Source organism: Zasmidium cellare (assembly GCF_010093935.1).
Source record: "Zasmidium cellare ATCC 36951 unplaced genomic scaffold M409scaffold_35, whole genome shotgun sequence".
Taxonomy (NCBI): domain Eukaryota; kingdom Fungi; phylum Ascomycota; class Dothideomycetes; order Mycosphaerellales; family Mycosphaerellaceae; genus Zasmidium; species Zasmidium cellare.
The window spans coordinates 353,884-369,671 of NW_022986979.1; the positions used below are offsets into that span (position 1 = coordinate 353,884).

General features: G+C 54.3%; 7 protein-coding genes across 7 annotated transcripts; 6 read left to right on the forward strand and 1 right to left on the reverse strand.

The window, feature by feature from the left end:
• Positions 1–748: 748 nt before the first annotated feature.
• M409DRAFT_69124 (uncharacterized protein) lies at positions 749–2,607 on the forward strand (the record flags this gene model as incomplete). Its single annotated transcript, XM_033818142.1, has 2 exons — positions 749–1,154; positions 1,244–2,607. The coding sequence occupies 2 exons, from the start codon at positions 749–751 to the stop codon at positions 2,605–2,607; spliced, it is 1,770 nt and encodes a 589-aa protein (XP_033663447.1).
• A 478-nt stretch (positions 2,608–3,085) lies between these two features.
• Positions 3,086–4,135, forward strand: M409DRAFT_69125 (uncharacterized protein; the record flags this gene model as incomplete). The annotated part of the gene is made up of 2 exons (XM_033818143.1): positions 3,086–3,240; positions 3,292–4,135. The coding sequence occupies 2 exons, from the start codon at positions 3,086–3,088 to the stop codon at positions 4,133–4,135; spliced, it is 999 nt and encodes a 332-aa protein (XP_033663448.1).
• Positions 4,136–4,262: 127 nt separating this feature from the next.
• On the reverse strand, positions 4,263–5,133 carry M409DRAFT_37409 (uncharacterized protein; the record flags this gene model as incomplete). Its single annotated transcript, XM_033810726.1, has 2 exons — positions 4,263–4,998; positions 5,054–5,133. The coding sequence occupies 2 exons, from the start codon at positions 5,131–5,133 to the stop codon at positions 4,263–4,265; spliced, it is 816 nt and encodes a 271-aa protein (XP_033663449.1).
• Positions 5,134–7,093: 1,960 nt separating this feature from the next.
• Positions 7,094–8,074, forward strand: M409DRAFT_58301 (uncharacterized protein; the record flags this gene model as incomplete). The annotated part of the gene is made up of 1 exon (XM_033813873.1): positions 7,094–8,074. One exon carries the CDS (start codon positions 7,094–7,096, stop codon positions 8,072–8,074), a length of 981 nt encoding a protein of 326 aa, XP_033663450.1.
• A 955-nt stretch (positions 8,075–9,029) lies between these two features.
• On the forward strand, positions 9,030–10,944 carry M409DRAFT_69127 (uncharacterized protein; the record flags this gene model as incomplete). The annotated part of the gene is made up of 7 exons (XM_033818144.1): positions 9,030–9,174; positions 9,230–9,371; positions 9,441–9,775; positions 9,833–10,087; positions 10,136–10,553; positions 10,612–10,742; positions 10,805–10,944. 7 exons carry the CDS (start codon positions 9,030–9,032, stop codon positions 10,942–10,944), a joined length of 1,566 nt encoding a protein of 521 aa, XP_033663451.1.
• A 1,188-nt stretch (positions 10,945–12,132) lies between these two features.
• Positions 12,133–13,742, forward strand: M409DRAFT_27185 (uncharacterized protein; the record flags this gene model as incomplete). Its single annotated transcript, XM_033808459.1, has 2 exons — positions 12,133–12,406; positions 12,466–13,742. The coding sequence occupies 2 exons, from the start codon at positions 12,133–12,135 to the stop codon at positions 13,740–13,742; spliced, it is 1,551 nt and encodes a 516-aa protein (XP_033663452.1).
• Positions 13,743–14,155: 413 nt separating this feature from the next.
• On the forward strand, positions 14,156–15,549 carry M409DRAFT_69128 (uncharacterized protein; the record flags this gene model as incomplete). Its single annotated transcript, XM_033818145.1, has 2 exons — positions 14,156–14,269; positions 14,320–15,549. 2 exons carry the CDS (start codon positions 14,156–14,158, stop codon positions 15,547–15,549), a joined length of 1,344 nt encoding a protein of 447 aa, XP_033663453.1.
• Between the last annotated feature and the right edge of the window lie 239 nt (positions 15,550–15,788).

The window sequence follows — 15,788 nt, forward strand, 5'->3', positions numbered from 1 at the left end:
GATCAGAGGCTGACCATACAGTTGCCGCCTCGTGCCCATTTAAACACACCATCGACCCGTTCAATCCTTTCGAAGACCACCACCGTTATCATCGAGACGGCAGGAGCAGCCAACGAGGGATGTGGAAAGCGAATCGAGAAGATGACGGAGCTGTTGGTCAAGCAGCAAGTGGAACATTGATCCCCATTGCTCGCGAGCCGTCTAAGCAATTCGAAGGACAGCTTGATGTTCGGTCGCTACTAGAACACGGGGGATGGAGATCGAAGATCGGACGTATCGTTTCCTTGCATTCCAGCGGAACGAGGAGGGTAGAAAACAGGAAGGCAAGAATCGTTTCAGATCGAGATGGAACATGCATCCCCGTCGCCGACTAGCCATCTAAGCGATCTGAACTGCGATTGAAAGCGTAGTCGTTTCGAGGGATGCGGGGATGAAGTTGTGAAAAGGGGGAGGTTGGCCGGATTTTGGTTTCTCCCTCCGTCCCATGACTTTGCGTGGCACGCCGACCACCTGCGCGTCGCGTGTTTCCTTCTTGACTTCACTTTCACCAACTTCAAAGTCCACATGACAGACAGCCCGTTTCAGAAGATTCGGTGAAGTTGAAAGGCCAGCTCACGGCTTTCACATGCTCTAGCAGCTTCCACGGGTCGCTACTACTTAAATCATCCATCTCCGCGTGGAACTGACCCAACAGCATCCCCTCCCCACTGACCACACCTCGACCAAGCATCTCATGCCATCCAACGACATGCAGTCACCGGTGGAGCACGGGGAGAAATCTCCTAACCAGCAGCAGCCCGAGCCGATCACCCACGGCGACGATGCCGCCATATCGACCCCATCCCCGCCGAACACCAACACTACCACGCCACCGATCGCCCCAGCCGCAGTCGAGTCGCACCCCCAGGCCGCGGAGATAATTCGACAGGTAGAGTACTACTTCAGCGATGATAACCTCCCCCACGACGCCCATCTTCTCTCCAAAACCGGCCCCTCCGGTCAAGAATGGGTGTCCCTCAACGAGATCTTGAGCTGGAAGAAGATGCGCAGCTTCAAGCCGCCAGCTCGTGTGAAGGCATCTCTCTGCCAGAGCGAGAAGCTCGAGGTGTGGAAGAACAAGTTCATTCGTCGCAAGGAGCCACTCAAGGTGCCCAGTGAGTTTAACAACCCCCTCCCTATCCCCGATCTTTTATGATTGACCGAGCCGCTGATCATTCGAACTACACTACAGTCACTGCTACAGCTCGAGAAGACCCCAAGAAAGCCCGAAACAAGGAGCTCGTCGAGAAGCCGTGGCTTACGAAGAACTTCCTCAAGCCGACGGGATTCGAGAAGAACTTTGTCGACATCGTTACTCCCACCGAGTACGAACAAGAGCGCACCCTCTTCGACCCAGACGAGTCTTTCACCTCCCGCATGGACAGTGCCGTCGCTCGGTACATGTCCAAGCGCAAGATACACCAGCTGACGCTCCAAATCTTCTCCAAGTTCCTCACGTTCGGCGGATTCAGCTCGGGCCCGCACCAATTCACTGGAGGCTTGACTGAGCAGGACATGAAAGAGATGGAGTTGGACAGGGAGCAAGTTGTGCTGATGAAGTCGCCATTTGCAGTGTCCTCCGCCGTTATTGACGGTATCGACCCCGAGGACGGCGAAGTGACGTGGGTTGTGGACTTCGAAGGCATGGCCAAGGCATTTCTGTCCTCCCACTTCATGGCGCATTTCGATTGGCAGGACGCGAAGATTGTCGAGTCCACCACCAACATTCTCTGCAACTTCTACAACTACCTGCTCGTCCACGACGTCTGCCCAGAGTACAAGCAACAGATCATGAAGGCTCGTCAAGTGTGCGAGATGGCCGATCAAGAGTTCAAGACGCTCGCCCAGGCCAACAAGCATCTACCAGGCAACTTCAACATCGCCTGCTCCACTCGCTGTGGTGGGAGGTACGCTTCGATCCGGCCTGCCGATCCAGGTGCCGACTGGGTGTTGGAAGGAGACACGATCGGACTCTCCGATGAGGACGCACTGCATGTCTTCACCACTGGCATCTTCGCTCATGGCAGTGAGGAGTGTCTGAACAACCTCCAGAAGGTCATGAAGCAAGAGCTTCAACTCGCCGTCATCTCTGAAGAGGAGATGGGTCTTGAAGTCGTGCGTGTTGAAGAGTGCGCTGGCCAAGCCGAGGTCATCTACAGCAGTGATCAAGTCAAGGGCACCGTCATCAAGCCTACGGGTAAGTTGCACTGCATCCGTTGGGATCTTCCGCACCGGGCGCCAAAAGACCTCCCCAAGAGCGTCATAGCAGAACAGAAGGCCAAGATCGGCGAGAAGTACGAGTTCCTGGTCGAAGATGAAGTCCTCCAATACTGCTACCCAGGTCTGAAGTTGGAGGGCATTGTCAAGGAGCTCAACATCGGCGTCAAGTGGATCGACTCGATTGAGTACGTCTATCCAAGCTTCCACACCTGGACGCTCAATGAGCCCTTTCGAGACTGGAAGGAGCCTGGCCCGCCCAAGGCGTGGATGCTACGTCAGATGGAGAAGAATAACGGAGTTGGAGGGCAGGTTGTCATCCGTGAGCCTGAGGAGGATATTCCTGATTGAGACTTCTTGTCTCGGATCAATCAACGGCGGAGGGACGGCGATTCTCCGACGCATCGTGAGGTCCTCTGAGGATGCGTGGCTCAGATCCAATGCCATGGTCTGAGAAGGTAGGTAGACCTGTCTTCACTTTGTACTTGAAGTAGGCTTACATCCTAGGGGTTATATATGTTTGCGCCCTACGCTGCCTCGAAGCGGGGATGAGGGGCTGTTTGGGATGACGACAGCTCCAATGGCCGACCAGGTTGCTCCGAAGCTTACAAACACAAGAAAACATTCCGAACTCTACGTTTCTCTGCTTTAGCTACCTTTTGATCTCGTGCTTGCTCTCTTAACTCCTTGTCACCTTGTGGTATAAGAATATTGCTTTCGTCCCCCGTTCATGTCCTTTCGAACGTTCATATCCAAAAGCCTGGCATCCACTCCACTCCGTCGAGCTTCTCTTCTCACTTCCCAATTGTCAAAACCTTCGATACGAACCATGGCGTCCGTCCCAGCTACGATGAAGGGTGTGATTATTGAAAAGAACGGCGGAACTGAAGTCCTCCAATACAAGACCGACCTCCCAGTACCAAAGCCTCAAGATGGTCAGATCCTCGTGAAGAACGACTTCCTTGGTATCAACTTCATCGATACGTAAGGACGACCTCACTCGATGGAACCAGAACCAGTCTAACATCTACATAGCTACTTCCGCTCCGGCCTCTACCCACCACCTTCATTCCCATACACCCTCGGCCGCGAAGCCTCCGGCACAATCGCCTCGCTCGGCTCCTCCAACACCCTCGACTTCGCCGAAGGCGACAAGGTCGTCTGGATGGACGTAGGCGCCTACGCCGAATACAGTGCCGTCCCCGCCGCGAAAGCCATCAAGCTCCCCTCCTCCATCGACCCCAAGATCGGCGCCGCTGCTCTCCTCCAAGGTCTCACGGCCCTGACACTCGTGCGAGAAGCGTACCCCGTCAAGAAGGGCGATTGGATCCTCGTACACGCTGCGGCTGGCGGAACGGGTCTCTGGCTCGTGCAGCTGCTGAAGAGCATTGGCGCAAACACAATCGGTACCGCGAGCACGCCTGAGAAAATCGAGCTGGCGAAGAAGGCGGGCGCGACGCATATGCTCAATTCGAGCTCGGAGGATATCAAGGCGAAGGTGCTGGAACTCACCAGCGGTCAGGGCGTGGCTGCTGTCTTTGACGGCGTCGGCAAGGCGACTTTCGACGTCTCCCTCGACAGCATTGCGCGCAAGGGTAGCATGATCTCCTTCGGCAATGCGAGTGGAGCTGTCCCGCCTGTGACGATTGCGCGGTTGTCGCCGAAGAATCTGCGGTTGATGAGGCCGCAGTTGTTTGGGTTTGTGTCGACGAGGGAGGAGTTGGAGTATTATGCCAAGGATCTGTTTGGGTTTATTGAGAAGGGTGGGTTGGATGTGAGGGTGCATGAGGTGTATCCGCTCAGTGAGGTTGCGAGGGCGCATAATGATTTGGAGGGACGCAAGACGACGGGGAAGTTGTTGTTGGATCCAAGTAAATAGATTGATTGATTGAGATATCGACTGGCTTTCGATTTGAATCGTTTGGCTCGTCTCTACAATTTCGAACTGTTTGCTCTATACAAAGCCACTACTCAGCCGCTGATTCCCAACTACGAATGCTGGGACCTTACGACTTCTTGTACATCGACGTCGCACTGCTCTGGTGGTTGGGGAAAACCAGCAGATCCGCTATAACCACATTCTCAGGCCTGCCCGCAGCAAAAACAACCGTCTCAGCAATATCATCCGGCGTGAGCGGCGTACATCCAGCATATACAGCATCCGCCTTGCTCTTATCCCCATAGAACCTCACCACACTAAACTCCGTCTCCACCTGCCCCGGATCAATCTCAATAACGCGAATCCGCGACGAGATCAACTCCGCGCGAATCGCCTCCGTGAACGACCGCACAGCAGCTTTTGTCGCGCAGTAGATACTCCCACCCGGGTATCCCGCCCGCCCAGCGATACTGCCGATGTTGATGATATCCCCCGCCCCGGCGCCCTCATTGCGCGGCTTCATGACCTTCAAACACTGCTGCGTCATGTTGATCAGCCCGGTGACATTCGTGCTCAGCATCACGTTGATATCCCCCTCCTTGATATCCCCCGCTTTGTCCACGCCCTTGACGAGCCCGGCGTTGTTGACGAGCACGTCGATGGTTTGGAATTCTTGCGGGAGGGAAGGGATGAAGTCGCGGACTTGGGCTGGGTCGGAGATGTCGAGTTGCACGGGGAGGACTTGGACGCCTGAGCCGACTTCGGACTGGATTTCTGAGGCGAGGGCTTTGAGGCTGTCGATGCGGCGGGCGGTGAGGATTAGTTTGAGGGATTTGGGCGAGGTGCGGGCGAATTCGAGGGCGCTGGTATGTCACTATTAGCTGATGGCGGGATGAGAGTTGGAGGGTTTCTGCGTACGTGCTCTTGCCAATACCGCTGGACGCTCCTGTTACCAGGACAGTCTTGCCTTCGAGGCGCTTGGCCATTGCAGACGCCATTCTTCGTGCTGGGAAGTTCTGGAAGCTGTCTCGCAGCAGGTGTGATGAGGGGCTCGGCGACGAAGAAGCTTGAAGTGTACGGAAGTGAGTATGAGCTGTTCTGAAGAGACGCATGAGAGGAGTCAGACAAGGATAAGATAGGACAGCGGCGATTGAGATTCATTTACGACGGAAGAATGATCCTGCTGATTGATTTAATCCAATGCTCCGTGACGTGGTGAGGGTTCGGGTGGGGCTGCGCCGACGCCGGCTCGGCGCAGGGGAGATGGTGCCATTGAGCTGTTGTCAACGTTTCGTCTTCGACATATGAACAGTAAATGATTGATAGGCATCTTAGTGAGTACTACAGATCATGCACAGCATATACAACGTCCTATCTGCCCTGAATTTCTTGAATCAAAGCCCATCGCCATCACCAGAGCCTTGTGGAGCTCCAAGCCTCGTCGGCCAAACTTCGGCACTGAAGTATCAGCTATGATAATTGGATTCAAATTTTTGCTCTTCTATCCAACCACACGGTTTCATGGTGTAGGGGGTAAGTCGAGTCTACAGCCCTGCATGCATTGCAGGCTATGCCTGTGCCTGTCCACGACCCTGTACTAACGTCGCTTCAGTTAGCACTTCGGATTCTGATAACGTCGATGTTCCTACAATGGGTTCGGCATGACAGAACTTTCCGGCGACCCCGGTTCGATTCCGGGTGAGACCTGTTTAATTTATCGTGTTGCCGTGATGATGTTTTTTTGGTTGATATGATGGAGGGCGTTGACGTTAACGCTTTGGGGGTGAATGTAATCGAGGATGACGACTACTACGACAGCGACGAGACATATCTTACACGAGTTCGAGGACTTGCGAGACTTACCAAGGGAAGTATTTCTTTTGCGATCTCACGGTCTTCTTCAGCGAAATCGCCTTGAAATGCGGAGACACGATGTATCAAACCAAGCCTGACGTGCCGACCTTACGAGGATGAGCCCTGTCCGACGAAGAATACATTTCCAACTGATACAATCTGCATTTAAGCTTGCTTTATGCTAGACCAAGGCGCCTAGAGAACGAACAGCAAGGTAGATGGCCAGGGCGCAGAAGCTCACCCAGCGAAGAATCGCCAATGGAACACCCGAGATACTTTGACCTCGTGCACTACATTCCTTTGTTCATTTTCCAACACATTCTGCTCTCTTGGTAACAAAATTTCAGCATCACAGGACGCAGGCATGAGTACGTCCAGAACGTGTACATGTTCTTGTAAAAGTCCTGCCGTTCTGACAACCAGCCAGCCTTGTGTTTGGCGTTGCTTCAGGCAGACAGAAGGTAGATCAAATCCCATGGATCGATCTTGAATACGCAAGAATGAAAGAGCTGTAATAGTGAGTCAGGCATATCTCAGCCCTGCAAGGCCTTCAATCTCTTCTACATTAGCGAAAACCTCGCAGTCTTGCTTTCTAAGCTACATCTCGTATCGAATTGGTAAGCCATTAAACTTTGCGAGATCGATCATATCCCACGCTTGAGAAGGAGATCTATCGCCTTGTTCTGCATGCGCACACCAGGATATCGATGTCCTGCTCCCTCTATCAAGAGAAGGCTTGTCCAGAATGGTAATGGTCGAAGCCAAGACTCGGATTCGGACTCATTCACTTACCGATCTCCCGCACGTGCGAGCGAAGGATCCGCGAGATTGTATCACATACAGTCACATACCGCTCATCCTCAACGGATTTGATTTCTGCCAGTTCAGGCGGATATTCTTTGCCGTTTAGTCATGCAACGAGACGGCAAGGCTATGCAAGCAAAAGAAAACTTCGATCGGCGACAGTCGTTAAATCCGTCAATATGCAAGGGTGGCAGACAAGGGCCTGGCGCCTTAAAATGATGGCTGTATACTCGCCGGTCCCTCCAGGCAGGATTATTCGCAGACATCGTCTACATTGTCCTCTTCCGTGGCACCATCAACATGTTCATCAAGCCTTTGTTTCTCCTTGCACTTGCCAGTGTCCTGGAAACGACTCTGGCATGGCCTTTCAGACATGGCCACCTCGACTACAGCTTCAGCACACTGACCACCATACCTGGTACTCAGACACTCGAGAACCTCGCCATCCGAGACAACGGCGACATCCTCGTCACCTCGGTCTCGAACAACACGCTGTACCTCGTCTCGCCTCAGAACCCATCGCCTGTGGTCTCCGTGGTCGACTTCCCCGTCTTGGGGCTGTTGGGAATTGCTGAATTGGGAAAAGACATATTCTATGTGATCGGGTCTGACATTTCTGGCGTGGCGGTGGCTCCCGGAACGAACAAAGTCTGGAAGGTGGACTTGACGGCTTTCAAATCATCGAACGGTGCTGTTATTGAACCTCCGGATGTCTCTTTGGTGGCCAAGGTCCCGGACGCTGGGACATTGAATGGCATGACGGTGCTTGATCAGTATCACTTGCTCTTGTCAGACTCTCAGCTTGGACAAGTTGTCGAGCTCGATGTCCGAACTGGTCAATACTCGAAATTCTCCAACGATGCAACGATGGCGCCGTTGTCTTCGGACGATGGAAATCTAGGAATCGGCGTCAATGGCATCCACATATTCGGCCGTAAGCTCTACTTCACCTCCCTCGATCAAGGGCTTTTCGCATCTATCAACCTCGACTGCCCAACGGACCCAGCAGAGATTATCGCCAGAGATCTTGGCGTCGCAGACGACTTTGCGTTTACGAATGGTGGACGAACAGCTCTCATCGCCAACAATGGCCCGTTTACGCTGACTGAGGTGGACATCTCTCGAGAGTCTTTGCGGCTTATCAACTCGACTGCCCTCCAGAGGGCTTCGGCGGTTGCGTTGAGCAAGGGTCCTGGGAAGACGATTTATGTAACAGGGGCGGAGAGTACGATTGGGAATGACACTATTGGAAGGTTGGCGATTGGTGTGCCTAAGCATTGAGACAGCAAAGTTGGAGTACGGAAAGTCTGGAAGAGTGAACGATATCTTTATTCAAGATCGGAACGAGGGCAGACTAGTGGAGACGAGCGGGCTACGATCCAACATGAAGTCGACCGAGTCAAGCACACTTTCCAAATGCTCTTCTTCCAAAGTCCTCCTGACTCGTAGCGGTTCCAGGAAGTTGGGACTCAAGGTTCGGAATAGCGAGGACGAATCGTTATCGAAGGATATCCTATCAGCAGCGCCACAGAAGTAGTCGAAGAATGGTAACGAGCGCAACGTGAGAGTCTGGAAGTCAAAGATAGCCGCATTTCCCTCGACTCGGATCTGGCTTGTCAGCGGGCTGGAGTCGCTGTGGCTGTCATTCGAGTGTCTTTTGACGGCCTTGCGCGGAGACACAACTTGCTATTTTATTTCAATCATTGCATTGACTCCCAAGACCCTGAAGTCGAGTTCGAATCGCTTGTAATCCTGGACTATTGTTATTCCGAGAAATCAGCATTGAATCATTCACCTCCCCAACAACATTCTACTAGCCTCCTCCTACCCCACGATCAGTACATCGATACCTGCAAGCCACCATGCGGGGTCTCCACGAAGTCGCAAGTGTGGTCCTTCCCTCCCATCCAAACGGTACTCACACTACCAATCGCTGGGAACAAGACGTCTCCCTCAAGCCGGCTATAACAGCTCTGCTCGTCTCGTGGGCGTGGGTCTAGGCTGGTTTCACAAGTGAGCAACCAGCCTCCAACTCCTTCGCCTCCTCACCTTGCCATGGGCATCTACCGAACGACTCCGCTTGTGGATTGCCGCGAGGGTGTACATATCCTGGGGGTTGGGATCTGCGAAGGCGAGGTGTGTTGTGTAGAGTGCTGTTCTTGACCTTGGTCGGAATTTGTCTTGAGCTTCTTGATAACCTTTACTTCTTGGTTATCGGTTGAGGATAGTCTTCAGCATGGGCTGGCTCTCACGGATTTTCTCTACAGGAGAAGAAGGCAGCGGCAGGAAGCTCAACGCCTACAATGTTTGGATGTTGCTCTTCGTGTCCATTGGCTCGATGACCTATGGTTACACGGCTAGTATCATTGGATCGACGCTTGGTATGGCCGACAACCTACCTGCATTGGAAGGCAAAACGTACTGATCTTTGACCAGGCCAACCCACCTTCATCGCCTACTTCGACCTCGCGACTCGCCCCAATGGCACTCAGCTCATCGCCGCGACGAACGGCCTTTTTCAGGCTGGAGGCGTGATTGGAACCTTGACACTTCCCATATTCACGGATCGATGGGGCAGGTGAGCGGGCATGGGTGTCGTACGTACCTTCTCACCTTCCTACTTTACGGAAGCTGATAGCATCTAGAGCGCCGTCCTTGCCCTCATCTCTGGTGCAGTCCTCTCCGGTAGCACTCACATCGCAGAGTTCCTCGTCTTTCGCTTCATCGCTGGTGCCAGCGCTTTCATGATCCTCGCCGCGGTTCCGATCTGGATGAGCGAGGTCGTGCCGGCACATTTGCGTGGAGCCTTGGTCAATGTCCATGCCATCTCGCTAGTGTTTGGATACTTCGTCCAGAGCTGGATCGGGTTTGGCTTCTTCCACTGGACGAATGGAGGGAACTATACCTGGCGGATCCCCTTGATGTTCCAGATGGTCTGGCCGTTGTTGCTGTTGTTGGGTTTGAAGTGGGTTCCCGAGAGTCGTGAGTGACATCGCCCTTTCATTTCGCAGAGCCCACGACGCTGACGATTTATCACAGCTCGATGGCTCCTCATGCGAGATCGTGGAGAAGAAGCCAAGAACATCCTGCTTCGACTCCACGACGATCCGTCTGACCCACACCATGCTTTTGCTCGTTCCGAGTATATCCAGATCCAGAAGCAGCTTGCTCTTGACCGAACCCTCGACGACAGCTGGAGGCATATCTTTAGCAAGCCGTCTCTCCGCAAGCGTCTCTGGCTGAGTATTGGAACGACGGGCTTCATCCAATGCTCGGGTGTCCTGGTCATCAACAGTAAGTCGTAGAGGTCCTTCTCGATTGCTGTACTTACATTCTGCACAGACTACGGTCCAACCTTGTACAAGAATCTCGGCTTCTCTGAAACCAAACAACTCCTCTACCCAGCCGCCTGGCTAACCCTTGCTCTTGGCTTGAACGCAATGGCGTCCTTCCTAGTGGACCACTTCTCCCGCAACAAGTTCCTCGCCATCGGTGTGTTCGGATGCATGGTCACGCTGATCATCGAAGCGGCCTTGATCGCCGAATTCGTTCCCTCGAACAACTCCGCTGCACTGCAAGCTGCTGTAGCGATGCTCTTCATCTTTGAGATCCCGTACGATCGGTGTCTTGACGGATTGCAGTTCACGTACATCGCGGAGATCTGGCCTGCACATTTGAGGGCGAAGGGCATGAGTGCAGGTGTGGCGATGATCAGTCTGATGAATATCATGTGGTTGCAGGCCGCTCCCACGGCTTTCGAGTATGTTCATCTTGGCGAGGGTCTTGAGAAGATGACTTGGCTGACGTGGTTTCTGCAGGACAATCGGCTGGAAGTTCTACCTCTGCTTCATCATCCCCGGCACGATCGGGAGCGTCATCATGTGGGTGTGGTTTCCAGACACCAAGGGCAAGCCGTTGGAAGAAGTTGCGGCGATCTTTGGTGATGTTGGTATGTTGTCCCTCCTCTTTTGTGGTGTGGATTCCCAAGCTCTTACTGATCGTCTGCACCAGATGAAGTTGTGGTGTATCAACGGGATATCGATGTTTCCCTCGACGATATCGACAGTGGTGTTAGCGATGAGAAAACCGGTCCTGCTGTGCACGTCGAAGATGCTCACGTCGATGGTCGCGATGATCGAGAGAAAGCCTGAAGGCCGCGTAGACGGAAAAAGGTGGTGATCTTCCCAGGGGTGGCGTGTGAGGGTAGGCAGGAGGCCATCTCGAAGTGAAGTCAAGAAAATGGTTCAGAAGTGCTGGCTCACGTCAGTATTGTAAAGGCTGCGTCTACAAACATATAGGGGCATATCGGTCTTGCTGCAAGATCTTTCCAGCGACTATACAATGCCGCTTTCCTGCCCCCGTCGTTCCGGTCAAAGTAGAACGCATGGAGCCACTGTCTCTCTGATTGCTCAAAAGCGACCACGCTTCTGTTAACATCTTCGACAAGTTCGTCGGCGTACGAGCGATGGCGATGGTCGCCAGCCTGTTGGGGTGGCTCCGTTGGAAGGCTGGTGGCTTGTTGCAGCAACTTTGGTTATTGTTCTTGACTTACCCTCGGGAAAAAGAGTGCCGTGGTCGCTGTTCATGGTCGTATGGCCATCCCTACGATTTTTCAAGCAACCAAAGCTCTTGATCACAGCCCACACACTGTTTGGATACCTCGCGAGTAGTGGGGATAAATACTCCAGTGTGGAGCCTTCCGATCATGTTGACCGTCGAATTCACGGGCTGTGGCGACGAGAAGCTCCCTTGACAGTCCTCAGAGGGGAACGCAAAGTGGTAGCAGTGCTGCCATCCCTCCCATTTCGAGGCACCGACCGTGCCGTCAACGGTGCGAGAGATTGATTTGACAGCCCGTGAGTAACGGGGATAGATGCTCCTTTTCAATTGACCGTTGTGGCTCACGTACTGTGTCGATGAGAAGCGGTCCTCGGGCGTCCTTCTAAAAGGAACGAAATGCCTTCCCTCCAACTCGCATTGATCGATCATGCCGTTGATGATGCTTTGGATCAGCTGGACACCTCGATAGCAACGGGGATGGCGAGTGCTCGGGGGAGTCTTCGGCATTCTCTCGCCGCAACCGCATCGCGTTCATTCACTCCGGCGGAGTCTGCCTGTGCCGTGCTTTGCCCCGGTTTTCAAGACACATGTCTTGAATTTCGTCACCACATGCGCTGCACGTGAAGCGGACAAAGCTTTCTACCAGCCAGAAGCCTCCCCTCAAACTACTTCCTCAACCCACCATCCCACTTGCGCCCGATCGACCGAGCCATCAGCATCCGCACCAGCACATTGGACCACCATCGTCGCACGGAGATATTCACACGAATATCGAGAGGATGGAGGTCACCGAGCACAAGCGGCGGCTGGCTCTGGAACGCCTGGACAAGCAGGAGCAAGACGCCCTCGCGAAAAAGGAGCGATCGATTGCGTACGTCGCGGCAAAGACGAAGCAGTATCAGGACGCGAAGGCGGCGCTGGAGAAAGCGTTCAGGGCGGATATGGAGTTGAAGAACGTGGTCCAGAGGAACACCGACAGGATCTCTGACAGGCGGAGCAAGTTGCAAGCCCCTGGAGATGTTGGCGTCGTCGACGAGCTGCTACAGCCATTGGGTATGTCTTATCTTACGGATCGGGAGGACGATGCCTGTACTGACCTTTCGCGCCTGCAGACCTCGAGCACGTCGGAGCACCAGGATCACCAGAACCGCCAGACGATCTACCAGATCCAGTCAATCGAGCTGCGATCAAGAAAGGAACGGCGAAGAAGATCACGGCGTCCTCGTCGAAGAAGGGAGCGACCCTCGAAGACAACCCTGAGTTCAAGAGCCACAGAAAGCACGTCCCCGAGATGGACGCGGGCGGCGGTACGACTAGTGTGAGGACCAGAAGAAGCCTGAGACCTGACAACGGCGGCATGGATACCAGCCCTTATGCAGAAGAGCAGAGCACTGGACGAGACAGCGCGAATATGGACGAACAAGAGGCGGACATGGATACGGAGCAGACGCAAGGCCGCGCACAGAGAGAAGGCTCAGCAGAGTCTGTCTTGAGCCACATCACCGTTGCCGACAAGCGGTCGAAGAATGCCACACCGAATGGACAAAGCGAGATGGACTTTGGTCTTCCGTTGCTGCCATTCGACGAACCCTTCGGTCAGCAGTTCGAGCAGACCAACTCGCAACTGGGCACGTTCGAGGACGCGATGGACTGGGCAAACCAGCCATTCGTAGACGCTCCAGGAGGCGAGCTTGGGAGGTCCGAAGAAGGCGATCAAGGATATCCAACGAGAGGAGACAGCCCGTCAGCATCCTCGGCCACTTCAAGCAGTAGCGGGCTCTTCGTGAGCGAGCGACCACGACGTAGACGTAGGTATTCGACACCTCGTGGCTATCGCGACCAATCTCCGGAAGTCGCAGATGATCGCGTCAGCCCAGAACCATGCCCATCGTCGGAACTGTACGCTCGCGATGGAGAGAGCACTCCGCTGCCATTTCCGAACACGGCACCGGACCAGAGCACTCCACAGCCGATGATGCCTCCGAACGTCCCGGGTCCAGGATACCGGGAGGACAGCCTGTTCGGCGAGAGAATGAGCGAGCCTCCAAATTCGGCCTCTATGGATATCGACCAGAGCTCCGCACAGTTACCAACGCCCGATCCAAGCAGAAGCCAACGTTACAGCCGCGAGCCCAGCGAGCAGCAGCCGGTGAGTCCGGTCGGATCTGGCATCTCTACCGGAGATAGCTTGTTCGTGTCTGCCGGCACCCCAGAGCAGAGAGTTCCAGCGTACGGACCAGCATACGGACAGATTGGAGGGGCAAACGGTCAAGCATCAATGGGTGGTAACACGCAGAACGCTCCTGGCCAGGCCGAAGGAAAGCCAGCAAAGAAGAAGGGAGGAAGAGCCAAGTCAATCCTCGACTCTTTGTTGTCTAAGCGGCGCTAAAGCCTTGATCTCTCCGCATTTGTGGATAGAACAAGGCGGTGCGAGGACGCATCGTGCACTCGGTAATCCGAGACACAGCGGAGAAAAGGGGTACATACATGGAAAGGAGATGGGCGTTGGAGGAATGGGTGAAGTCGCGCTGTAAATAGTCAGCCACGTTTGTGGCGCGTTGCTTTGCTGTGGCGGTGCAAATTCGGACCCTCTCTGCTCCAAAAGTATGACTGCAACATGACCTTCAATTTTCTCCAATTCCCCCAAACACACCACCCTCGACCGTCAAACTGAAGACCCTCCGCTCCTTTCGACTGCTCGCTAGGGCAACACGGCATCCCCGCAGACCATACACAATCCACGCCGTCCAACACCCATTCGCACCCATATCGAAAACATTCCAATCGAGCGTCTCTGCGATCATGGCGACGATAGACAGCTCAGTCAAGAGCTTGGTCGAGAAGTCCTACCCTCAGGCCAAGGATGCTGGCGAGGACCCGGCCAAGCTCTCCTCTGCCATCTTCTCCTCTGTCGAAGTGAGCACGCGATCATGCTACCCATTCACTGCATAAACTAACAGTAATAGTACACACCCTCCGAGAAAGCTGAGATCGAGCAATGGGTCATCACTTCCTCCCACATCGCATCTACAAACGAAGACAGTGCCAAGACGGCCGAGCGCCTGTCTCACCTCAACACCCACCTCTCCAGCCGAACCACTTTGCTGGGATCGAAGCCTAGTCTGGCTGATCTGGCTATCTACACTCGTATCGCACCCCTCGTCAAGAGCTGGACGCCAGAGCAGCGGACAGGGGAGCAGGGATATCACCACATCGTACGACATCTCGACTTCGTCCAGAATGCGCCCCTCTTCGATCTCAAGCTGGACGACAAGGTGGACATTGACCCTACGAACGTCGTTGCACCCATCAAGCCGATAGACGCAAAGGCTGAGAAGGAGCGGAAGAAGAAGGAGAAGGCTGCGGCTGCTGCGGCGGGAGCAGACGCGGCGGCGGCAGCTGGTGGTACGGTGACTTCAGCTGCAAGTGAGGACACAAAGGCGGCAGAAAACCAGAAGCCCAAGAAGGGGAAGGCCAAGGATCTTGGTGATAAGGTCGCTGAGGCTGTTGGAGCATCAGTACCTGGCGAGAAGAAGGAGAAGCCAAAGAAGGAAAAGCAGCCCAAGCAACCGAAGAATGCACCTGCACCGGAGAAGCCTTTCTCGCCTGCATTGATCGATCTACGGGTTGGACATATCCTCAAAGCAATCAACCACCCCAACGCTGATTCTCTCTATGTCTCCACCATCGCAGTGGGCGATCCTCCAGGCACTGAGAACACATCCGAATACGAGGGCAAGGTCGTGCGGACTGTGTGCTCAGGTCTGAATGGTCTCGTACCTCTGGAGGAGATGCAGGGCAGGAAGATTGTCGCCGTCTGCAATCTCAAGCCCGTCACCATGCGAGGCATCAAGTCTGCGGCTATGGTCCTCGCAGCATCTCCACGACTAGCACCTGGCGAGGAAGACCACCACGCTGGACCCGTCGAGCTCGTCAATCCTCCCGCAGACGCAGAGGCAGGCGAGACGGTATACTTCGAGGGTTTCGAGGGCGAGCCAGAGCCTGTTCTGAATCCCAAGAAGAAGGTCTGGGATGACTGCCAAGTCGGATTCACCACTACCGAGGAGAAGGTCGTTGCGTTTGAGCCTACCAAGGTTGAGAAGTTGAAGGAGAGCGACAAGAAGGAGGTGGCGTTGTTGAAGACGAAGCAGGGAACGTGCACTGTCAAGACGCTTACGAATGCCACTGTGCGGTAGAGCATGCGTCGTTGTAGAGTTCGGACAATGGACGCGATTGCGAAGTCACTGCGTCCTCACGGGAGATACGAGGAAGATGAAAGACGGAGGACGCCGCTGCTGATGCACGTGTTCAGATTTTGCTTCAGATGACGATACCACGAGCAGCTATGAATACTGCACCAAGGCAATAGAAGAGGAGCAAACTGGCTCGCAAGATAGCCACCTAGATGAAACCCCAAAACATGCCAAAAGCGAAA